The following is a 26,717-nucleotide window of genomic DNA, read 5'->3' on the forward strand; positions in this document are numbered from 1 at the left end:
CAATAAAATGTGCCCAACAAAATGATTAATGCACACACATAACAAAACATACTTTAGAATAATTTAGAATTTATGAGTTACAAATATACATTCATAATTTAATAATCGAAAGACATAACATTTCTACAATTCATATGACTGATAAAAAGTACTATCGACTATAGTATAAATTTTATCTATTAACATTTCAGATCACACTCCATAATATATTATCAAAATATAAAATATAAAATTATAATACATTTTCTTAATTGTACTTAATCTAGAATACAAATATAATTTATAAAAAAATAACTTCATTATTATTGCATAAATGTTTCTAGATTCAATTGTGTTAGATTTTTTGCATCAACATTTCGGATCACACTCCGTGATCCATCATCAACGTTTCTCCTAATGCTCTCTTGTATCATCCTGATGATGGATCACAGAGTGTGATCTGAACTGTTGATGCAAAAAAATCTGACACAATTGAATCTAGAAATATTTATGCAATTATCATCATGGATTGTGGAAATTTGATATCATTCATTATTATTTTTTTGATGGAAGATTTAAAATCATCCATAAGATCATTTTGCTACTTGACATGAGAGCACATGTCAGAACTATACGAAATTATAATATGTTTTCTTAATTTTACTTAACCTAGAACTAAAATAAAGGTTATAAAAAGTATTTTTATTACTATTATTTTGATGGAGGATTTATATCATCCTTAAGATCATTTTACTAATGGATAACCAAGAGTACGAGCCGATGTTGATACCTCCGTAATGACGGATAACCATTCAACCAAAATTACTCCAAACATGATCCTAATCTAGTCCCTTATATATCATACCTCTAAGATTTGTACTTTAGCAAATGACATAATAAAAAAACATATCATCACCAGATAAATTATACTCAACCAATTAATTTAGAATCCTTTGATATATCCTATTATTTAAAAAAAAAAAAACACCAAATAAATGACTATATTGCTCACCCACTTACTTTCTATCTCAAGCTTTATTTATTTTTACACGAACTTCTAAACAGACAATGTTTCATCACATGCTCAATACGTACCAATAAAATTAAATGAAAAACACACACTCACCAAAAACCATTCATGTTGGTACGGTAAAGACACCATTGAAGTCACTGTTGCAGTGACAAAAATCAATACATTCCCTTAATCCAATCAGGTACAGGTAACAAGTAATTGGGTAATGGATTAAAAAAATTCAAACGGTCTTCTCCCCAAAACAAAGGAACGGAAGAAATTAGTAAACGAAAATCGGAAAATCGGAAAATCAGAGTTATGGCTAAGTTCAACAACCATAGAAAAAAATAAGAACTAGGCTTGTAAAATGGAAAGGGGAGGAGGGAATGCCTGCCTCACATGGCAGAGGTCAGGCATAAGGCTTAGGCTTAGCCTAAGTTTTTTGTGAATGGAGGTATGTGCATACACATGCTTTTACCCAAACCCCATTTTTTTTCGGTTGCTATATGTTTCTATAGATCTAATATCATCATGAAACGTGCTGTCTCTTAAAATTTGTATTAAGATTGTCACTACCCAAATGCATTTTAAGGAGGCAATTAGATTAAATAAGAGCTGTGGACTTCTCAGATCTGAGTTCATCTTTTGGTTTATACAAATGCTTTGGTTGTTGATTATTGGATGGAAGAAGACCATCGTTTCTAACAGAGCCTCCCGTCGCCCCCGTTCCCTCTCTTCTCTTCCTCTACATATATATTTATATACCATGAATAAGCTATGGAGTTTCTGAATATAGCATATACAGTTCATGAGAAGTAGCTGTAAGAAATTCAGATTAGAGGGATAGGTAGAGTCAGTCTGATTTTCTTATTGAAGGCTTCAAACTGCACAATTCTCATTTATGGGGTTTACTGGTATATGGGATGGCTCAAATATCTAGCATTTGGTCCAACAGAACATTAGTTTTCCTAGATGGTTTCTAATTTTAAGCGAATGCTTGATATAATCTTGGAGGCAGTTTGCGATATATCTGTGCAGCCAGAACATAGGAATGGTGAAATGAATCATTATTCTTGATTAGGCAATCCTGGATCCAAAAACCCAGTTAGAATTGATCAAGTTTTGAGTTTTCTTTTGTTCCTTTTTATTAAGTAGAGATGTTCCTTTTTATTTAATAGTGATGTTTACTGAGTGGACGCACAAGGGCTATTACGCCATGAGAGATCGCGTAACCTCTCACCGTTTAAAGCTCACTTAGCATGGTAGTCTGTTTGGAATGGGTTTTACTGTAGCTCCGATGATTTGGAATGGATTTGTTCTAAATGGGGATATGCATTTTTATTTTTATTTTAAGAAGCTCGATGTTAAATTAAATCACAGAGCCAAATACGAATCCAACACCAGGGATGTAAATAATAAGACAGGTAAAAGGAAATTCTTTCAGATTCCCATATAAGCAGCACGACAGGGAGGTAAATGATAAGGCTAACGTGAAGGAGACTTTTTTGATTCCAACAAAGGAAACTTTTTCACCTAATCCACATGCTGTCCTAATTTTTAAGCTTCCTAGGTTTGGGCATTGAGATTGCCTTTTGCTGAATGGGCTTTACAGATATGGAACTGAAAGAACTGGATTTATGGCCGTTCATAATTAACTGTGACGCACATATATAAAAGAGTAGTTAATAAGACTGGACAATAGATGTTGGATCAAAGCAGAATATTAGCTGTGGGCTATGGTGGCGGGTCTTTTCAGGAAAATATCAAAAACTGTGTCTTTGCTTTGTGTAACAACGATCAGATATAATCTTTCCCTTAGGAATAGAGAGAGATCAACTTTTGTTTAGTTGTAAGACGAGGACATACAAAAACTCATTGACCTTAAACTCCTAGAAATCAGGAGGTAAAAATGGCAGAAGCTTAACTGGTAGGTTAGGTAATGATTTGAACATGACATGGATGCATGGCCAGAGGTCGGTTTTGGGCAGATAATATTTGTTTACTACTCCTAACAAGGGGGTTTCGGTTTTCGAAGTTTTCTTAAATGAATTAAGCAGGAGGTAAAGTACAGTGCAATGTCCTGGTGTTAATACAGAGAAGTGCTTTACCATTTACATAACAATAGAATGGGTCCTTGAGCAACTTACAAAAAGGTAAATGAGAGTCTAATACACAATAGGTATAGAGCCAGGATTGTGTGGAAAGCAAATCTTGCCTTGCTGATATCGAAGAGATCCACCATATCTCTAGCAGTTCTATCATATATTTCCGAGAACGGTAGAGGAAAAAGTTCTAAACAACGGTTCCTCTCATTGATTTTGATAAGTGTTCATAGGACAACAGTGGCTTAAATGGGATAAGCATAAATATTATGGAAATGTTTGCTAGTTGAAACATAAAAAACAAGAAAACAGATATCCAAGTAATTTGTCAACTTTACAAAGAAAATCCTCTCTGCCCCCTGTGCAATTGAAATGACATAATCGTCTAGCGAAACACAGTTTAACTTGTAGATAATTAAGAATAGTTCAGCTCACTTTTTCTCTTTCCATATAATCTAATTTTAACTTATTCACCTTTGAGAGTAAGAAGTTCAAATATCTGCCCCAAACATCTATAGCATCCTTAGTTAGCCTTTCATGGCTTCGGTTTTTACTCAGCCTTATGTCATCTTGCAGTTATTTATAGTATTGTTACAGAGATAGATTAGAGCATGAGGAAACAAGTAAAACAGTGAACAATATTTATTTGAAATTGAAACACAAAAATCATTACATATATTGGCCGAAATACTGCGGGTTTGTTTCATGGATTATTAATTCTGTTTTAGTAGACATGTCTTCCTTATCCTTAGGTCATATCATATTTCATACAAAGAGTTTGGTTCTATATTTAATTCTTTACGTGATTATGATACTGCCTGAGTGTCACTAGATTTTCTATCTCTGATGAGAATCACCATTTGCTTTTGCAGTTCTTTAATATTTATCTTTTATTCATATTTCCTGAAGATGCAATTTACTGGTATATACAAAGTTTGGTGCAATGATAAAAAGAAGAATGCGTCAAATTTCAATAGAATTTTCTGTCACTTATGGTATATTCTTATTACTATTTATATTTTCTTTGTCATTTTTCATTGCTAATTATCAGCTTGTTTGTAGTAAAGCATGTCCTTTGGTTGTGTACCTACAACTCAAGTATTGACAACGTTTGGGTTGTTAGATCTTTGAAGTCTTGCATTGCAATAGAATGCAACTCTGCCGTGTCTAATAAATAGCTTATGTCTTTTAGTGAACCTAAGATCACTTTGCTTCCGTACATTATACATCATTTTTACAGGAAAGTTACCATCCAGGTAGTGGTCTTATTTGTCATTATGAATCCTCAATCTAATTACTCGCCTTTCCCAATAGTTCTTTTCCATGTGTCAGTTACCAAATAATGTCTTCTCTGTCTAAGTTTCTATTCAAGATAGACAAAGAGAGGCATTTGGACAAACACATTCCAATTTTCTTAGTGTGCAGAATTACGTGAAAGTTAATCTTGATGTTTGCACAAAGCCAAATTAGCAAAGGGAGTTTTTCCAACAGGATATAAGCAATCCCATGATCTCTCAAAGTAATCTTGGTGCAAGGATACTTCTACCATGCCTTTTTGTTGAAGTGCATAATTTTGGCAGATAATCATCCATAAAGAAAGACTTAAATGAAATTTTAGCAAACCTATATAAAGAATTTGCAAATTTTAGTGCTTTAAATTGTCTTTTGTATGCATTTGATAAGTATTTTATAGGAAGTTGGTTTCATTAATACAAATTTGGCAATGTTGACATCATGTGACTCAGCTGTAAGCACCTCGATACCCAAGCCACTTTTTTTTATTTTTTTGTGAAAGCTGCAATTCCTGGGTTAAGGAAGTGTTACAGTATTGTTGTGACCATTTCACACATCCCCCCATTAGAATGGGGACCCCCTCTTTTTGCTTTGTTTCGCTTTCTCTCTGCTTGTTCTTCTCTCTGCTTTTAGGGTTTTGAGTGAGTGAGTTGTCGGTCTGGGCTAGGGCTAAACCTTAGGGGTTCCTTTTGGGCGTCATTCAGGCTGAGTCCAGCTAAATTTTGAAGAATTGTTAAGTGTCCTCCTGAAGAATTGAGATTGTTGAAATAGGGTAAGCCTTTCAGGGGAGTCAAATAGGTCTTAGGTTAGGTCTAATAAAGGTTTTTGGGTGAAATCCAATTTTGGCTAAGTGTTAGCATTTTTGAAGGAGAAATTGTGTGTTCTTGCTTGGGTAGGTTTGATCAACTTTTTGAAAGCGAGATGATGCCTGAAACAGAGAAATCGCTCCTGACCCTTGCTGAGGGTCCAGGGCGAATTTTATCTTGAGTGCAATTTCTTGTTTTTGATGGACTTGCTAGTTGGTTCCTGGCCTTGAAAATGACCCGACTTTGCCTTGTGAAGTGGTTTGAGACTTAAATTTGAAGCAGTTTGGCCTAAAAGGGTAAGATTGCTCCTGACCCTTGCTGAGGGTCCAGGGCGAAAATATTGTTTAAGTCATATTTGTCACTGACTTTTCTAATGTGTTTTGTGTAGGGTCTCCCGGGAGGATGATTGGACGTCACTAAAGGCGATTGAAGTTTTGAAGACAGGAAAAGTGATGATTTTTGGAGACTAAAGGTAAAATCGCTCCTGACCCTCAGAGAGGGCCTAGGGCGAAATTTTGATTTCCCTCATCTTGCAGTGAAAAAAGACCAAGTGTTGGGCATGAATGGAAAATGAATGACTTTCTCCACTCGCCTGAGAAAGTTTTAACTTGAAATGATGGAGGACCTTGTTGAAAACAGGAAAATCGCTCCTGACCCTCAGAGAGGGCCCAGGGCGAAAAATCTTATGGAGATCATTTCTAGCCTTGTTTGGTCGATTTGAGATGTCAAAGGCATGGAGGAGGATGAAATGAGCATGATGAAGTATCCAGACTTGATTGAAGATGATGAGATGAAGGAATTTTGCCCAAGAAAGGTTAAATCGCTCCTGACCCTCAGAGAGGGTCCAGAGCGAAATTCTTTGCAAACATATTTTTTTGACTTTTTTTGGACATGAGAACTTATTCATAGCATGAAACAAGATGACATCTTCCTTAGCAAAGAAATTTTGAGATGAAAAGTGAAGCATTTTGGTCACCATAGCAAAAATCGCTCCTGACCCTCAGAGAGGGTCCAGAGCGAGATTTTCAAATGTGCATTTTTCTTGTAAGGTCAAAGTGATTTTGATGATTGGAATGGATGAAGGAAAGCATGTTTTACCCGTTGAATATAATTTGGATGATCAACAAAAGAGGCAATCAAGTCAAAAATGAAAAATCGCTCCTGACCCTCAGAGAGGGCCCAGGTCGAAAAACCTAATATATGATTTTTTCATCCAAGTTTGAGAAAGACAAGCCTAGACATGAGCTCAAAATGATGTTTAAATTGCCTTGAAGTGAAAAAGGATCGTTGGGAATGGAGATTTAGAAGGCAATTACAAAAATCGCTCCCGACCCTTAGAGAGGGTCCAGAGCGAAAATGTTGAAAATTCTCATTTTTCCTAACAACAACAAAGCAAATTTGGATGGAGTGGTTAAAGCAAGGACGTTGCCTAGTGGTGAATAAAGTTTTAATGAGAAATGATGGAGAATTAAGCCTAGTTTGCAAAAATCGCTCCTGACCCTTACTGAGGGTCCAGGGCGAAAAATTTGGAAGGGTGATTTTCTTGCTTATTTTGGAGGCCTGAACGTGATCTAGCTTGGTGAGAAAGTGTTTTGATGAGGAAGTGAAGATTTGTAGTCAAAATTAAAAAATCGCTCTTGACCCTTGCTGAGGGTCCAGGGCGAAAAACATCAAACTTGCACTTTTTCTCCCAAATTGGATAGAGCAGTCTGGAAGTCAGTGAGGAGGCCTATTTGAAATGTCTCGAAGAGATTTTGAACGTTGAAAGATGCTAATTTTGAGCAAAAAATGGAAAATCGCTCCTGACCCTTGTTGAGGGTCCAGGGTGAAATTGCCTTTAAGGACATTATTTCCTTCAAAATTGTTGATGAATTAACTCTATAGTGCAAGGAAATGGATCTTAAAAGTGACATTGAAGGGTCAACAATTGAGCCAAGGTGGATTATAACTTGAAATTGAAAAATCGCTCTTGACCCTCAGAGAGGGTCCAGGGCGAAATTGACATTTCCACCTATTTTCCTCATGAAAAATGTCAAAATTTGAAGTGCAATGCCTTAATTGGATATCAATTTACCCTCCAAGAGATTTTCAAGTCAACATGTGAAATATTCAAGGTTAAAATTAGAAAATCGCTCCTGACCCTCAGAGAGGGTCCAGGGCGAAATCATCATGGAGTTTAATCAAGCCTTGTCTTTAAAAATTAATATTTTCCAAATTGCATTAGATTGCCAAATTGCTAATTTTGAGGCATTTGGGAAATTGGAATTAAATTAGCATTAAATTAAAAGCATTATGGCATTTAGTAAATTAATTTTAAGCCTTGAGAAAATCGAAATTTTACTTTGGAGGCATTTAAAATTAATTTTTTATTAAATTAAAATTCATTGGTGAGCGCTCAAGGCATTATTTTGCTTTTATTTTACAAGTCGGCCCCCCTTTTTGGAGATTTTATTTATTTTTTAACCTCTTTTTTGCCAAGTCGGCCTAGGGCAAGCAAGGGGTGAAGCGCTCTATATATTGGAGGAGTTTTTCACATTTCAAATCATTCAATCATTCCTTTAAGTGCGAAACTGGAGGGCAAATTGGAGGTGCGAAATATAGTTTGCTTGGAGCAAATTTCTTCTAACTGTTGAAGGCTAAGGAAGGTGGAATTTATTCTTTTGAAGACTAATGGAGGCGTAATTCATCCAAGGGAAGACTATAATCTAAACCTTGTCTAGCAAAATCTAGTTTTTCTTTCATCATTGTCAAGTTTTTTGAGTACTCAAGAGGAGGTATGGCGAAATCATCTTAACATCCTTGTTGAAGATTTGATTTTTAGATTTTTTTTTAGAAAAATCTAAGTATTGCATGGTTAATTGGGAAATGATAACTCAAGATTTATCATGAAGTTTCCTAATTAAAATCTTAAATCTTCCTTTTAAGTCTAGATTTCTACACTTCAGGATATATTACTAATTGTGAAATGTTGTGTAGGTGTCAAGATGGCGACTCCAACGGCAGGAGCATCTACTAGTTGCCCGGACCTCCTCCAGTCTAGCATCAACAAGGACGGCCTTCTTCGGTCAAGCATCATCATGACTAACCTCTTCCAATCCAGCATTCCAAGGCGAGGTACATCATCATCCTGCACATCAAAGACAAAAGAAGTTAGAGCAAGGGTTCATTGAAGAAGCAGATAGTTTTAGAAGAGTTAATTAAAGCTAGCTTCTCAGCGACATCAAATTGGCATCAACCAAGTGTCGGACGAGGTGGCATCCTATTCATCACTTCTCCAGTCAGTGTGGTCCACCTCAGCATGTCCAGATTCAATGTACCTAACTCATGGGAGATGGCACAAACTTCGATGTACCTACCCTAGCTATCCATTGGTCGAATTTTCCAGAGAAGACATGTGTCCTAAAGATGTAATTTTATCATTGGTCAAGCATTAAATGCTATGTAATGGTTGTAACAAACCCTAATTAGGGTTTTCATTATTGAATCTTGGCCATTGATCTCAAATTGATCTTAGCCATTGAATTGTATTAAGGGCACTATATAAGCCCCGACTCTTCATTTGAAAAGGCCAATAGAAAATATAGAAAGGAGTGAGTAGATAGAGAGTAGTTAGAAGGTGATTAGTCAGTTGATAGAGTAGCAATTAGAGTAGAATAGGAGGACAAGGCAAGAAATTGTTGCCATTGATTGTAAACAAACTCCATTTTCATTGAAGTAATGGTGAAGTGTGTCGTTTCTTGCAATATGCATGGTTTCTTGTTGAATCTTCAATTCTAGATGGTAGATGATTAGATCGAATGAAGGAAATTGTTGAATGCACTTGTGTGGAATCCGTTTAATCCATACCACTAGCCTCTTACTGATTGTAAGGACGCCTTGTGTGGTCAACTAGAATGAAATGAGCTTAATCATAAGTCGTTACACGTCTATTGTTTCATGCATTTTCTTGAATGGTGTACGATTTAAACATATTGGAAGCATCCCTTAGAAGATCGCACTGAGTTGGTGTTGAATTGTTCAGCCTGATGGTGAGACCCAGCCCAGTAGGAATCCACCTAGTCATTCATCCATCTTCTCGCATTCTAGGTAGTAGAGTAGACTTCCTGAACCTTGCATCTTTTGCCATTTGTTTGTCTTCCAGTTAGTTAGTAGGACTTGTGATTCCAGCAAATCAGACGTTCAGTCATCAAGTGTAAGTCCCCTTGTGATTCCAACAAATCACGTCATACCACAAAGAGCTTATCCACACGTAGAGATCCTACAACAAAGAACCTTGAAGTCATCCCGATTGATCCTTTTCGCGACATCTTCAGCATTCGGAGACTTTATTCAAGAGAGGATAAGGTACCCTTTAGGTATTTTATTCTGTGTTCGCATGTGCATAAAAAAGACATCAACAAGTATCTACCTAAATCTTTACGAAGTTTAACTTCATTCATTGCACTCACCAAGAATATATTCACTTGTGGTTAAATTACTTCAAGCTAATGATCCATCTTAAACTTGTTTAGGACAGAAGACTGCTAACTTATTTTTCCAAGTCTATTCTTCTAGTCAGTTAATAACCTTTGTACCTTAGTTTAATGTCAAGAGTGGTCCTTCTACTTGAGATCCCCTTGGCATTGCTGAACCCATTAACAGACATGCTGCAAATAAGATGCTAAGACAACAACAAACAATTAAGCCATCAAATGGGATCAGCGAAGTTGATCTGATTCTGCGACCCCTTATGAGGAATAAGAGAAATCCTTTGAATATTTCTTGGTGTCTATACATTACAAAAATGTAACTTAGTTGATACCTCATTTTAAACATTTCCTAAGCACTTATATGTCAATATTTATGGCCCTAACAGTTGCTAATCATTCTGACAGTTGCAATCTGATAAGGTCAGTTTCTATCCATTTAAAAAAACTTATCTTGAATTTGTTTGTGTTTGCAAATAGGAAACATAATCAATGCCTTAAGCATCATTGAACTCCAAGACTTATATCTTATCACACATATTTTTTTCCAATAGAATCTATAATCATATTCATTATAGCTTATTTATTGAAGTTTACACAATCATGGTAATACTATATCAGTTGAGGCATTCATCCTATCAGATATATGAGTTACTGAAAATTCCTGTAAGACATTTCAGCACTCAACCAAATACATGTCTAATTACATCTTTGAATCATCTCTAAATATCAAAATGATGCTAAGACCAAGCTTTTCTGGACTCCTCTGCATTACTGTGTTAAAAACTGACTCCATCACATATCCAACATCCATGTATCCTTGGAACATTTAGGGGGGTGATGGGCAACCGAGTCCCAACCTAGGAGTGGCCAATGGACTAAAACTCACCATTGAGATCTAACACTGAAATATCCCGGTCTTGGATAGTGCTTCAAATCTGTAATGTCCCCTAATTAGTTATGCTTTAATTTAACCCAAATTTGGCCAAATCTATAAATAAGTAATTGGGTTTTATAGGCGTACCTTTGCATATTGTTTTCCTGCAACAAAATTAGAGAACATATATGAAATAATACTTAAACTGAAATATGAATTATATTAAATGATATCAAATCTGCTATATTAATGACTGTTAGAATTATATTTGTTGAATATGATCAGATTGTTATATTTCCTAGATGAGATCAAATTATTATTTAAAGTCAGTTTGTAAGTCAGTTACTAATCAATTCCTTTAGTCCATTAGTTGGATAGGGTGTCCAAGAAACCATCCCTCCTAGGCCCAAGGGCAGAATACTATGTTACCCGGGGACAAATCCCCAGTATTTTTTTCAGGCGTCCCTGTCTTGGAGATGTCCCGGGGACACGGGTTTCCTAGGGGACGCCCCCATAAATTCTGCATATTGACAGTGAATTTTGACAATGAATTATATAAGCAATTTGACTTTGACTCTCAATTTAACACAAATTTGGCATAAGAACTCTGCTAGTTCTTATATGTTAAGGTTCTATAATGTATGTGTGCATTCTTTATCCATGTTTTCATATGAATATTTTAAATTTCCTTATAAATTTAAATTTTTCCTATTTTTTATATAGCCGTCTCCTAGCCGTCCCCAAAATTAGCAAAAAAAACCACTGTCCCAGAAACGTGTACCCCCATCCCCTGCCATCCTTGTCTCGGAAACTCGGGGTAACATAGGCAGAATACCATATCCCCCTTGGCTCCATATGGCAAGTGTTAGGCATCCATCATGGAGTGGCGTACCTAGCGAGGTGTTCTATCGCCGTTCCCCCTCATCACAACCACCTTCTCTCTTAAGCCCAAGAGCAGATGCTTCACCTCTCTTGGCTCTATGTGACAGGTGTTAGGCATTCACCATGGAGTGGCGTACTTAAGAGAGTCCCTCATTTACAATGAATCATTTATTATATTTATTCAATTCATCACATTATCCATTATATCTGATATAATTGTCACATTCCATTATATTACATTAGTGCCTTGTACTGTGTTATCATCAATATTTTCTGTTAGTATCTTTGTATCAGTATTAACCATTTATTGCCATTATTCCATATACTGAATTTAATATTCCTTATATTATTCGCACGCATCATATGGAGTTACAACATTATAATATTTTGTGCAGCCTGAATTTAACTGTATTATGTATTCCAGAATTAATGTGCAGATATATATTTATATGTCCAGTCTGACACTATTATCATTTTAATATTATTATCTAATTTGTCTCTCAAATTAATATCATATTAATGTCCTCTATTTGATTAACACTATACACAACAGTTACCATTAATGATATATCAATAAGATTTAATATAATTATAATTTGTTGTCTGCTATACTTTAATATTCTAACAAAAATTGGTCTTCTACATACCTGTTGTTGCCTGCTCCTATTTTCCTATTCTGGCAGACCTGAAGATTCTTCCCATACTCCTTTCTTACCTTACTGGCAGACTCAGATCAATACTCCGTGTTTATTCCCTCCTCTCTTTTCCTTCCTGGCAGTTTCTATGTATTTTCCTTGCTGGCAGACTTTATAATTTCATCTATGTATTATGAATATATATGAAATTAAGTATGACACCAAGAACCAAGATGCTACTGCCTGTAACTCAGTAACAGTTCTGATCTGATCCAATCCATGGTGATGTTTCCTGGATGCTTTGATTTCTTTCCTTTATATCTCTCAATGTGAGGGAGAGGTCACACCTCTTCTTCATGCATTCCCTTTGGCAAGGGACACACCCTTTCACCATTAGCATCTTTTTGAAAGAGTGCAACTCTTCATTATTTCTACCCTTTGAAAGGGACATAACCTCTCATAATCAGGTCTGCACTTCTTATTTAAATCAGATGTGCACTTCTCATTTTCCAATTATCCCCCTCTCAAATGAGGTTCTCTTCTCCCTTTTATATCTCATTGTTGAGGGAGTCACAACTTTTCTTTCCATGTCTTTTTACCATTCATTAACTTAATTAAATTTAATAATTATATTCAATTATATTCTTTTATAGTTTTATTTAATCTCTAATATTTAAATTTTATTATTATTTATTATTAAATTCTATTTGAAAGTGGGGACATTGCAAAATCTGATTTGGGTTTTTGTTTTTACTTATGTTTTGTTTCATCATAATGTAATATTGCAACATGCAAACATGCAAGATGAACAATATAGATTTTCAAGGAAATCAATTAGTGAAATATAGAGAATCTAAATAAGACCATGGAATTCTTTGATGTAGAAATGGATTGCTTTTTACAAACACATCTGCTGTTACAAATCAGAAAATGCCTACTGCCATCAGGTAAGACATACCTTGGAATGCCTTCACGCATAAAATAACAAACCCTCTGAAAATCTGTGAGATAGATCGTCAAATCTCCATGAAAACTGATCAATGTTGTGCAACTGTGAATCCTAAGATGAATTCACCAAGTAGGTTGATTTGGGTTTCTGTCCAAATAACCAAAACCTCTAGGGTTTCCATCCTAGGGTTTTTTAGAACCTGCAAGCTAAAGCTTTCAAGCTCTTAAGGAAAAGTTTCTTTGAAAATTACAACTCAAGAGTGAATCCTCATTGCACTTTTTCCTCCTTTTATAATACTTTTCCTTTTTGAAAGTAGTATTTCATTTTATCTCTCTTTTAAATTACTTTTCCCTTCAAAATTTGTCATTGACATTATTATAAAATAAAGTATGTCCAACTGCTAGTTAATTAAATTTAAATAATCCCATAGGACTTGAGACTATTTAACATTTAACTAATTAATATATTTCCTTAATAAATCCAATTAGCCTATGGGAATAAAATAGGTTAATAATCTCCTCTAGGTGATCACTGGGAGAAAAGGGGACATTACAAACACCAAGTTATCACAAGTAGTTAACACATCACTTTACGAGCAGTGTGCAGTTGAATTAACCATATAAAAACCTTCGATTGAGCAGCTCTCAGCTTGCCACTGGGCAACTTCCATAATTGTCATTACCATGGCAAGTAGGGACGTTTAACAGTAATCTCAAGCTGCACTAACTTAGTTACAACCATATGATGGTAAACTTCGAAGGCACATACATCACTCTCAGACAGAGTGATACACAAGCACTTGCAATCCAACATTTTCATAAAAACGGCGGCTACAATAATCCATAATTTAGATTCAATGATTTAGTTAATACCATCACACCTAAGTTGTACATCCTTTAAGAGCAACCTAGGGCTTTAGACCAATTTTAGGAATCAAGTAAACCCTTGTCTAACTGTTCTTCCAGTCACATAACTATCAGGTGAGAGATTCGATATGACATGGGAAACCAATTTAATACTCAATATTACAGAGGGAAATCATTAAGATGGAGACTCAGCATGTCACAGGGAATTCATTCAATTAGAACAGAGTTCATTATGCAACAATGAAATCATCTGACAAAGAATCAACATGACACAGAGAAACCAATTAGACAGTGGATCCTTCTATCACAGAGAAGTCATTATGACTGAAGACTTTCTATCAGAACTTGTCATTGTATCAACAATACCCATGGAACCCTAATTCCTAATACAAAATTATCGTGTCCTATTTTTACAATAGTAAATACTCCTGGAAACAAAATTCTGCTAAGCAACCAGGCTTTCATCACAATCAATCCTCAACAGAGTTCCCACTATTTCTCTTAACCAAAATCCTTTATATTCAACTTCCAGCTTTACTTTGAGGAATGGAAATATCTCTCAAACAAGATTTGGCTTCAATGGCACACTAAACATACTTTTAAGTCTTAAGACATAAATATGAAATGCACAATCACAATTACTGTCATCTCAAAGTTCTGACACTGCTGAGTAAACTCTAAACTCATTTCACTTCCAGGGTTGAACCCTAAATAACTTAAAAATCAAACCCTACTTAAAAAGAAAGCAACCATAGAATAATGATTTACACAGGTATCTATTCATTTTCAAAACAACTGAAGAATATGTAAACGTGCTTACCAAACTATTAAAATGGATAAAGCGAATCTTATCAAGCACAAACTACAGAAAGTTTCCACTTGTCCAGTCTCAGCTTCCTACTAGTCACAGAGAGGCTGTGTCTTAGACCAAACTCTGATAGATGCTCGGAAGAATCAAAGTGAAAGAGAGCACTATCTCACACAGAAGTTCCCTCTTTTCAACCCGCATCAAAAAGATTCTCAAATACAAAACCCTTCTTGGAAATTTCTTCTCAATATACCCAACAGAGCCTTAAAAATATCCATAATCACAATATTTATAAAAATTCTAGAAACTCCCATGCATCTGCTGTGAATTCTCATTCACAGATGGATTAACAATGTTTTTTGCATGCTCGTCATGATTTTGCTATGACTAAACTCCCAAACCTCAAAATGACAAAACAAAAATAAAACTTTAACTTCAATTTGATGCCCTGACCAATGTTAAACCGCCAAATTACTTTAACTTCAATTTGATGCCCTGACCAACGTTTAACAGCCAAATTGACTTCTGAGTTTAAAACTCCAGTTAAGACAGTACACTGCCGGTAGTAATTTTTTAAAATTTTGCATTAAAAACAGTACCTTACCCATTACTTCTTGCATCGTAAGGCCAACAATGACAAGTTGCTGTAGCGCATGGGTATGGGTTTCTGTCCTCATTCATTCACTTAGGTCCTTAGAACAGATTTAAATCTTTGAGTTATGACAGGTCCATAGGCCCTAGGTCCTAACAAATAGAAAATATTAGGCTGGTCCAAATATACCACTAACACATAAAAATACTAACACAACTCTGACACATTCTCACAAAATACACTTATACTAACATATTAATGCACCTCAATACTCCAACACTCGACCACACATGACAAGCATCAAGCTCAACACAAGCAAGTGATTCCGTTGGTTACATGTGATTGACTGGGATTTGGATCATGGTAGTGCAAGCCATGGTCCATCGTATGCTTCATAATTGTCCACTGCCACGCCTAAATATGGTTCCAAGATGTACCCGTAATAATACAACTTCATGAATAGTATCCATCCAAAGATTTCAAAGCAAACATAAAGATGAAAGATTTGTATAAGTTATATAATTATTGTTTAGCAACAAAATTACTATACCATTACTTTAACATTTAAATTATTTCCACTGACAACTGAAACCATATAGAAAACGATACGGTTTCTGTTTAACATCAGGATCATAGCCTTTGCATATGTATCGCATTGTTGCTTTCAGCCAAACCACGCACACCTCAGAGTTGGAGTATGGGTAGTGCATACAATTACACATCCTTTGACACATGCACAAGCACAATCCTACTACACCTATTAACTCGATATTCATTTGAGGCAACATACAATATGTTATATACAACTCCTTACACCAAGCTGTGATATTATGTAGTCTACCTATGTCCAGAATCTATGTTTTCTTACTCTGCCTTGAGCTGGTCGAGGCCACAGAGGACCTCATCCCTGCATAAATGTAAACAGTTTAAATCTGCGAGTACAGTGGCCTGGTAGGGGTTCAAAACTCGCAAGCTCGATGACCTTGTAGGGATTTGAACCTTGGTGGCAACAATCAATAACTACACTGAATTTTAACCAGCACACCATACACTTAATGGCCATGTTCAGAGTTGATATTAATACATACAGTTACATTTGTATTATCTGGTTTCTGTTTTTGTGTAATCTGTAATGAACTCAATGATCTATTGATTTGCTATTCAGTTATATAATCATGTTTAAACTGTAATGATTCTTATGATTTTTTTTCCATTTACAACACAACTATGTTCCGACAAATCTATAGTGTTTTTGACTGCATATGCCTGGGGTTTGGATCAGTACGCAATTCCTGACTTCTTAAGGTGAAGAGAGGTCTTCACTGAAGCTGCTAAATTTGTTTGGTTGGCCCAAGCTTCGAAAAGATATATATTGTGTTGTTTCTGTTGAATGATAAACTAGCAAGAGTTCGGTCATGCAATGTTGGGCTTTCTAAAATCTGAGAGAAATGCAAAAAGGCTGAAAATAATCCCTAAAAACCGAGTCTGCTCAAAATGGGGAGTTTACAGACTAGTTTAGCTGAAATGTGAAATTCCTGGATTCTTGGCAAGATTCAAGTTTCTTTGTGATAAGACATAAATTTCATAATTTATGATATTTGGTGTGCAAATTTTTGCATTGTTTTGTATTAAAATATACAGACATTTAAATCATAATATAATATCATAATTTGACAAGCTATGGAATATACGTCCTACATATCATATACAGACATTTTGCAATCCCAACACGAATATCTAGGGATTTCTTGCATTGCATTGTGTTTGCAAAAGTTGGAAATAGTTAAGTAGATACCATGTCACAAATAAATGTTGGCATTTGATACATTGAACCCCATGTCAACATCAATTTTTCTGTTTGTTGGCAGATTTGACCTCATTAGGAATATAAATTATTAATGGCATACTCTCAATAATATTCCCTATCTAATTTTTAAAATTTTATTTATCCAGACCAACTTTACCAACCTTTTGATGTTAGGCCACTTCTTTTATCTTTAATGAAATATTTTGATGGGTTTTGTTGGTTTTTTATTAATATACTGTGTGAATTTGAGCTATGGATTGTCCCTGAATAGTTGAACTCAATGGAAAAATACTTGCACAAAATTCATGAGATTTTAGTAACACAAGAACGTAAGGGCCTACAAGAAGGTCTTCACAAAACAACATCCTAAGAGGTGCTTTTTGACATGGATTGCCAATATGGCATTATTAATTTGGGATGCTAACTGTTTCCTCTTCTTGAGTAGCCACTAAATTATACAATAGAAATTGTAAATTCACAAAACATTTGTATTCATAGAAGACAGTGATCTGTATAAGGATTAGAACACACATTTGTGCAGGGCACATGCAAAGAAAGGAGAAAAATGAGGAAAATTGGAGATTTCCAAGCCATATTGTGAAACAGAAGGTTTTGCCAGGCAGTGCTTCAAAACCACCACAGTGGTTTCATATTGGAGTGGTGGTTTTGTACTATAGTAGTAGTATTGTTACTGCATGAAGTAGCAGTTTCACCTCATGTCAAGAAATGATTTGTTATGCCCCAAAATGCTTCAATTTCATTACTTTCCAACTTCTGGTGACTTAAAAGATTCCTGACAAGTTTGAGCAAGCATGCTAGTCCATTGTAAACACCCAGAAGGTATCAGAGAAGCAATTTGAATTCCAAGAGAATTTAAGGTTCCAAGTAAACAATAGACTGTATTAGGCAAAAACAGAGTTGGAATAGTTTGTGTAAGAGAGATGTGTGTGAGTCTGTGACCTTAGGGATTGAAATTAGTTGATTTAGGCTGGTTGTGTGCCTGAGAGGCCTAAGATATTATTGAGTATTGAAGATGGTGGATAAGGTGTTGTACCTTACTTTTGCTGAAATTGTCTCCCGGAATTTGGATTCTCTAGAGTAAAAATCCATGTGTCTTTTTTTGTGATGGTTGTTTGCTCTCATTTTCTTTCAAGTTCAGAGTTAATTGCTTGCCTCAAGAAGAAGAATTCATATTTCCTTCAGTAAGACATGTCTATTGATGACTATTGTATGGTAAGACAAAGAAGGCAAGTGGTACAAGCACCAAAATAGAGTCTGCAAAGTGAATTGATCATCGTGATGTGAATGGTCATGTGGATGAAACTTGTGGGAAGTAACATCCAGAAAAGTGCTCATATCAGAAAGATAAAAAGTGTTAAAAGCCAACATCACTATTTAATTAACATGGGAATAGAAATGACTGTAGTTCAAAGGTTGATTCCAAAATTTATTGCACCACAAGGTTAGTTTTATTTTTTCACTAAGTTACTTCATTGGAGTGATAGTTGCGGCTTTACTTATACCTGTTGTGATATTTTCACACATCGCCCCATTGCAAATGGGGACCCCCTGCATTTTTGGTCCTCTTGGTCTTTTGGTTGTGGTTCTTTGGGTCTTTTCATAGCAATCCCTTCGGTCTCCCCAGGTCCGCAAATGTTTTGACAATTTCTGATCAAGTCTGCAAGTGTTTTGAGTGAATTTGGCCAAGTCTAGAGCTTGTTTTGTCTATTTTAGGGTTTTTGCCCTTTAGACTTAGATTTGAGGTCATTTTCTTAGGGTTTTGGAAAATCTGAATGTGTCAATGAAGTTACAATCCTTCAAGGAAGCTACCAGTGAAATTTGAGCGAATTCTGAGCGCTTGCTATTTTTAGTAAGTTTCACTGCGTCTCAGATTGGCTTAATTTTGCGTCTAAATAAACTTACTATTTTTAGTAGTTTCTATTTTTAGTAAGTCTATTTTTAATAAGTGTCACCTTGTCCTGGTTTGCCCTAATTTGATGTTTGGAAGTACTTACTATTTTAAGTAAGTCTATTTAATTAAGTGTCACCTTGTCTCGGTTGCCCTAATTTGATGCTTGGAAGTACTTACTATTTTTAGTAAGTCTATTTTTGGCATGTCTATCTCAGGTAGCTGGCAAGACACTGATAGTAGAGCATTCTTGAAAATCCAAGTTCCAAATCTGGAAAGTCAAAAAAGTAGGTAGATGATCAGAAAAATGACTGTGTTTGGAATTCCTTCGTGAAGTGGAAAAACATGAAAAATTATTCTAAGGCATGAGAAATCCACCTCAATACAAAAATGGCAGTCAAATTGGAAAGATGAAAAATGGCCAAGTCAGGGAAGAATTTTCTAGTTTCCACAAATTCCTTCATTCCTCCCTGAAAGCGCTCCAAGGCAAGGATGGGCGATAGAATCGAGACATGGAGGAAATTTCCTTTCCAAGGAAATTCCTCCTTCACCCAAGAATGCCGTTCAAGGAGAGTGGTAGAGTGCTAAAGTGGCATCAAGGAGGAAAGTTCATTTCCTTCAAAATTCCTCCTCTTCACTTAAAATGTGCCCAAAGTTGTGATAGAGCGCTAAAATGCTATCAAAAATGAATTTCCTCCTAGGTCAAAATTCTTGCACACCCAAGGAAATGTGCTCCAGGAAGGTATAGAGCGCTAAAATGCTATAGAGGAGGAATTTCCAACAAGTTCCAAGTTTCTTGTTTCTCAGTGAAATGGTGCTCATGGAAGGAAGTAGGATGCTAGAACATGGCCAAGGAGGAATTGTTTCCTCCAATCAAAAATTTCTTCTCCAGTTTAAAAGAATATGCCCAAGGTCTGATAGAGAGGACGTGGAAAACATGGTTAGGGAGGAAAAATCCAAAATTTCAAAACTCCTTCCTCCTTAGTAGAAATTATGCCCAAGGACAAAACAAGATGTGAAAGTCAAGATCAAGGAGGAATTTATTCAAAAATTTCAAAATTCAAAATTCCTTCCTCAAGATGAAGAAATTCCTAGGTACAATAATCTAAGTGAGGATTTTCTCTCTCCAAAACTTTGGACAAGATAAATTTTTCCATACATGGAAGAAATGGTCAGTTGAAGAAAAATCTCCTCCAGGACAAGATGTGTACGGGAACACAAAAAAAATTCTTTCAGGACAAAAATCTCTCTACAAAGGATTTTTTCTCTCCTAGAATTCTAGGCATATAGGATTCCTTTTGAAGTGGAAAAAAATGTTTAAATTCTTTCAAGGCGGGAAAATCTCCAAGTGTGAAGAGGACATTTCATTGTTGGAATTCAAATTGGAGACTGTGCCAAGTGTCTCTGTAGGAGAGCTGGAGGCCATCATAGTCAAGTTCGTCACATTCTCCACAAATGAACGAGATAATGGTCGTCCAACTTTGGACGAGAATCTATTGATTGCATGAAGGCATGGTGGCACATTTATTGTTGGCGAATGTTTTGATTGAGTGGTTGTTTATTCATTGCATGGCGATTGGCATATTCAAGGAGGTAGTGTCTCATTAATGCATAATGGACGATTTTGAATATAATGGGGCATTTATTGCATTATGGATGCCATTTTTGGGAGCAAAGGTCAATTAATAGGTAGTGGCGTGATTCTTCAATTAATGATTATTCCCACTACTTGGCGTCATACTTGGAATTTTTGGTCAAACCCTAATCAGGGTTTTGCATGTTCAATCTTAGCCATTGATTGGTTTGTATTTTCGGCTGTCCATTTTCCTCTTGGAGGCCTATAAAAAAGGGGTCACTTCTTCATTTGTAAAGTAGGGAGATTGTATCAAATTGTTGCGATAAGTTAGTGAGATAATAATTGTTTGCTGATGGTGTTCACTTGTGTTATATTTGGTGGCTTGCATGGTTTCACCGCCTTCAATTAGTTTAGATTTGTTTCAAGCATTTAGATGAATTAAGTTGATTGCAGTGTTTTATGGAGAGATTGCTTGCTCATACCTTTTGTTGATAGATGATTTCTATCCACAGTGCAAGGTTGGACTGAGCTCTTATATGTGTGTTCTTAATTTAAATTGTTGGATGAACATTGTTCTCTGATGGTGTTCATTGTCGGTTTAAAATCTTACAAACACAACCTCTGAAGATTGCACCCTCTTTATGTAGTTGTCTACTAGTGGCGAAGTAAAGTGTGGTCGATCTCGCCTGGATCATTGTTATCTATTGAGTTATTAGATTTAGCTTAGTCTTCCTAAACTCTTTCCCCTTTAATTTCAGTTCATTCTATTTTAGATCGTTTGAAGCAGAAGCATCGCAAAATTGCTATATCCGATGATGAAGTTCCAGCCACAGCAAAGAAGTGAAAGAATGATCCAAACATCAAAGCCAAACGAGCTTTTATCCATCAAAAAGTCGCTAGTACACAATTGGTACCTTGGAGTCAATGTATGATCTTCCTACAATCTTTTCATACATATGATTTTGATCAAGAGAGGATAAAGTGGCTGTTGGAAAACTTTATTCTATGTTGGTGTGGTCACAAAACACCCGTCAACACTACCTGGGTGCTTGTTCCATGACATCTTTGAACCTCAAACTCTGCCATATCCTTAATATATCTCGTCGGAGTTTGCATTTATCCCTTTACCCAACTACTTGAGAATCTCCAAACCTTGACACTTGGTAACTTCTCACATATATCTCATTGGAGTTGGACTTTTGACATCCCTCTTACCTTGGTACTTGTTATGAGATATGTTTGAACATTGATCCCTATCACTCCAAAACTTTATTACCATTTCTGGATTGCTTGTTTAGAGTTCCTCCCACTTGTGTAACTTAATAGTACAAGTTCCTTGTCATCTCCACCCCCCTTATTTCCGACACTCTAACAATGGTATGGGTCATGAAGTACCATGACCTTCAAAGTTTGAAGGTCTCACACCTTTCATTGTTTAAACCCACTTATCTCCTTGCATGTCCTAGAGTGCCGTTTATGACCAAATTTTATGTCAACTTCTAGAAAAAGGGTTTTTCTTGCCCAAAAATAGCGATTCATCATAACAGTGTGGATTCACATGCAATTTTCAGCAATGAAAAGAGGAAAATGACCTAGAATGCCAAAAAAGATTCGATGAAGCTTTGAAACTATCATATTGGATTTGTTCATACTCAACAATCATTCTTTATTCCAAAGACATGAATTCAAAGGGAATAAAGAATGAGGAAGGCACCCATGCCAATTTTAATGCTAGGTCAATTTGCAGACCTCAATTATTGTCACACCATTTTCAAGCTGCCATTTAAACAAATTTTGCAGGCTCATTTACAGCTTATTCACTCAGATCAATGGATGTTAATGTTCAAAATGATTGTGACCACGAAGATAGTGATTTCTTCATCTTTTAGGCACCTCTGCACTTCTTGAAGAGGTGATTTTTGTATGTGTGTATTAATGTAATGATGTCATGAGCGTGGGTGACCTTTGCAAATCAAGAACGATTGTTCTTCTTTTCCAAGGGTCACATACCCAAGTTGTAAATCTATAAATGCTGAGTTGGTCTTCATTCAAACTATTGATCTTTCTTGTCTTCATAGAATAGAAGTGCAAAGATTGTCATTCATAATTTTTTGCTACCCAAGCTCTGCTCTTATTGCAGCCTATTTCTTGCCGAGTTAGTATGCTTTTTACTGCAGTATCTGGTACCTACATAGTGGAACGAGGATGCAAAATATAAAATCTGAACTTTCCAACAATTTTTAGAACAGCAAAAGTGTTTTTCTCCATTTGAGAATAATTAAGGTCATGCTTTTTTAGAGGAACACTCATAAAAACAGTGGGGGCTTCTACTCCCTGATCATTAGCTTGTAACAGTATGACAGACACTGTGTGTTCTGAGGCATAGCAGTATACAACGAAATCCTTTTCAAAGTTAGGATGGACTAGCACTGGTGCATGTGTAATGGCTTTCTTTACATCTTCAAATGCTTGCCTACCTGAATTACTCCACATAAATTGTCGTCTCTTCTTCATCATCAGTGCCACATGCCTTCTATTTTTCGAAAATTCAAGTGCAAACTTTCTTAAGTAATTTGCTTGTCCAAAAAAGACTTGACACCAATTCTGTTTGAAGGTAGGCTCAACTGTTGGGTACCCCTTACCCTTTCAGGATCAGTTCTGATCCCTTACTTTGAAACAATGTGTCCTTGTGTTACCCTAAAAACTGATGTCTTGGGATTTAAATATATGATAGGATGAATTGAAGAGCTTTAATTACCATCTTGTCTTTGTTGAATGTGGAATGGTGCATCTGCATTTGTTCAATTCATTTCCGTTGCATTTTCAACTTAGTTTGTGGAACTCCTTGGCACAGTGTTTTCCCTGTACTCGTACCCCTGTTTGTCCAGGTGGCAATGGCTTTTGTTTGTGCTCAGTTTGTTGTTGAATGTGTAGCACATCAGAAATAAAAATCTTAATTTATCAACTAATTGCTGCAGATGTGACATGCTTCAGTTTTACTAGTCCACATTTTGAGCTTTTGTTTAATCATTTGTCCTTTTCCTTTTCTTTGAGAAACTGAATCATAGCAGATAGTGATACGCGCTAATCAATCCATAGGTTCTTCACATCCAGTACCTTGAATATTTATTGCTGCCAGGAGATTGATAGCTCTGCTGCATTGATGCTTGCTAATTTTCTAATTTCTTTATCACAGTGTGAAATCTGATTTATCTGAAGTTGTTTTCCATCAAACCAGAGAAACTTGGGGGAGCTAATTGGTGAAAGTTTAAGATCTATGATATGGAAGGAGATCAGCACATGGACCCTATCCAGCAATATCCTGTTTCACAAGGCCATGTTATATCTCAGCCTGCTAATTTACCTAAACCACGGGCTGAGCCATCATTAAATGATCAGCGGTTTTTGTTAATCTTTATCATGGGTACTTACTTTGGTCCAGATCTGAAAAATGAAGTGCCCAAAAAATCAGCCATGCAAAGATTAGCAAACTCTCTTCTTCCATATACTCCTGATCAATTGGAAGCTTCATTCATGAAACTTTCAGAAGTCGAGAACATATATTATTATATTCTTAGAAATGCAAACCCAAGTTGTGCAGTGAAGCTTCTGTCCCTCTATAAGTTTTTTCAAGGTCATCTTCCTCCACCTCTAAAGGAGGTTATTGAGGACGATCGACAATTTACAAGTTTCTTTCCTCAGCACTTGCATAAGCAGATCAGACATAAGGGAAGATACAAAGTTTTTGAGGGCATAGTTTTAATAGATGACCCAGATGTTTCATACATAAAAACAGAAGATTTAGAAAGGTTCAAGTGGTTGACTGGTCTGAACGATTTGAAGATAGATAGAGAGGAGGCACGAAATTATCGTCATCCTTATGGGCCAAGGACAGACAGAGGTGAAGGCATGCAACTTCGAGTCAATGTTAATGCTGGGCAATATGCCTATATGCAAGATGGCAAGCCACTGGCTGTTGTTATGCCAGATGGTGTGCAGAACCATAAGACAAGGACAAGAAGAAAGAAGGAGCCAATGGCGAAACCAAATATGCCAAGATCAGCTATGCGGCCAAAGGAACAGAAGCCACCAATGAAATATCCAGACACTATGGGAAAAACCGTATTGATGGTTTCTTCAGCCCCTAGTATAGATCAGTGGAATAACTCTGGAAATGATGCTAAGCCTTCAATTCTTTTTACAGGAACAGCAACAGCTCGTCAAGCTGGCCCATCAGTTGGTCTTGTTGATATCGGTACTTGTGAGGATGCTTACTTGTTCCGCATGGCTCTTCCAGGTGTCAAAAAAGATCAACGTATGTTCTCTCTTTTACAATATCTTTGTCATGACATAATACAATTACAGATATGGCAGATATCAGAATAATGGAATTGAGACAGATGGATTCATATTTCTCCTTGTTTGACTATAATGGCTTTATTAAGTTCTCATATTAAATTCAGTTTTGATGTTTTTGATTTCAGGTGAATTTAGTTGTGAGGTTGAATCTGATGGGACGGTGGTCATTAGAGGCATCATCACAACAGGAGAACAGAAGGTTATCAAAAAGTCCCGTACATTTCACATGAAAACTCAATCATTGTGCCCTCCTGGCCCTTTCACAGTTTGTTTCCAGTTACCAGGCCCCGTAGAGCCCAGACAATTTACAGGCAATTTTGGTTCTGATGGTATTCTAGATGGGATTGTGATGAAACAGATGGATAAAATAGGCTCTGCTTGTTTGGTCTTTGAATCTTGAATATCATTTACGGAGGAGTCTCTTATAACAGCTTGTGATCGATCAACATGAAATGCATGAGAGCCGCGTTGTGGAAAAATTGATTCATGCTTCAGTTTCCCCTTCTTATTACCATATCTAACAGTGGATCTGGAAATTTAATATGGATCACTTGAAGCCTTATACATAGTCAACTACACAGACTCACATGATGTTTTCATTTATATTGCAGCTATCTAATAAAAAGCAATGTGTCATTGTGTAGCCCTTGCCATAGAATGAGCCGTACTTTTGCCATCTAATGGTTCCAACTGGCAGGATAAGCTGAAATCTTTGGAAGTTTGACATTTCATAAGTCCACTTTTGGTCGGTCACAGGTCATTAAAAAATCATGATAATGCTCATTGGTATTGAATTCCCTGCCCTGATTTTACAGAATTGAATTATATACCAAACCCTGTAAGCGTTCTGAAATTCTAGTTGCTTTTGTACTTGTATGTTCTGTGCTTTCCAAATTTTAAAGCTCAATATTTGCCTTCTGGACTGAAACATGCTTCACAGAACGAAATGTAGAAGTTGAAAGATGTTTAATTGCTTACTTCTGAATGCAGAATGGTATGCTTTTGCTTTAGAATGTAAAAATTGCAACAATGAAAACATTATTCAATATTTCATGCTTGGACAAAATGCAATAATGCTTCATAACAATTTATCTTTAATGTAAGTTTGGGAAGTGTATATGGCTTTGACATTCTTCTTGGATAAGACCTGTATCTGTGAAAAAAGAATCTGAGAATTACACATAGTTATTCAAATATCCTTCAAAATTATAGCATTATGCAAATCGATACTCAAAGTAATGCAAGTTAAGTTGTACTAAATTTAGTCAAGTCGTAGTGTTTCAGTGGATGAAATGGCTGTTTCTTTCAGCCTTCTCGTGGGTGCTTTGTATTTATGGACAGGCTGGTGTATTCTTTTTCAGCTGCCCGTTGGTAGCTTCTATTCATCGTAGACTGCTTTGTTCAATATAGAAAATTTTGGAAAGTGTCCATAGTTTTGTTTTGCAACAATCTATGATATATAGATCATTAACAATACTTTAATAACATTTTTTTTTAATATAAATTTGGGAAATGATGGTTAGATTTTTTATGCAACAATCTATGTCATTTAGAGCATCAATATATGGAGATAAATATAATTCAAGTTAAATGGTGCAAAATCAACTACCTATTCATTTGTTGCTGGGATCTTGTTAAGTCATAGTAGAACAATTAATAGATTCACATGTACCTCACACCTTGGTCCTGAGGAAGTTTTACAAGTGTGAAATACTTATGATTATATATATATATATATATGCACTTATATGCTTAAGCTTAATTTTAACAAAGGAGAAAAAGATAAAAAAAACGTATAA

The 26,717-nt window shown here is 35.9% G+C and overlaps 1 protein-coding gene across 2 annotated transcripts; it reads left to right on the forward strand.

Annotated features, from left to right (window-relative positions):
- Nucleotides 1-1,238: 1,238 nt before the first annotated feature.
- On the forward strand, nucleotides 1,239-25,846 carry LOC131072568 (increased DNA methylation 3). Of its 2 annotated transcripts, none has more exons than XM_058008753.2 (3): nucleotides 1,239-1,445; nucleotides 23,756-24,874; nucleotides 25,044-25,846. In XM_058008753.2, exons 2-3 carry the CDS (start codon nucleotides 23,842-23,844, stop codon nucleotides 25,316-25,318), a joined length of 1,308 nt encoding a protein of 435 aa, XP_057864736.2. In that variant the 5' UTR covers nucleotides 1,239-1,445; nucleotides 23,756-23,841; the 3' UTR covers nucleotides 25,319-25,846. The 2 variants fall into 2 exon arrangements, with proteins under 2 accessions (XP_057864736.2, XP_057864735.2); XM_058008752.2 differs by having other exon boundaries at nucleotides 1,240-1,445; nucleotides 23,798-24,874.
- Nucleotides 25,847-26,717: the final 871 nt, after the last annotated feature.

This window comes from Cryptomeria japonica, chromosome 10, assembly GCF_030272615.1.
Source record: "Cryptomeria japonica chromosome 10, Sugi_1.0, whole genome shotgun sequence".
Classification (NCBI taxonomy): domain Eukaryota; kingdom Viridiplantae; phylum Streptophyta; class Pinopsida; order Cupressales; family Cupressaceae; genus Cryptomeria; species Cryptomeria japonica.

Coding starts and splice junctions, on each gene's coding strand:
- LOC131072568 (XM_058008753.2), top strand. CDS start 23,842: ATGGAAGGAGATCAGCACATGGACCCTATCCAGCAATATCCTGTTTCA. Junction 24,875..25,043: donor AGGTGTCAAAAAAGATCAAC/GTATGTTCTCTC, acceptor TTTTGATTTCAG/GTGAATTTAGTTGTGAGGTT.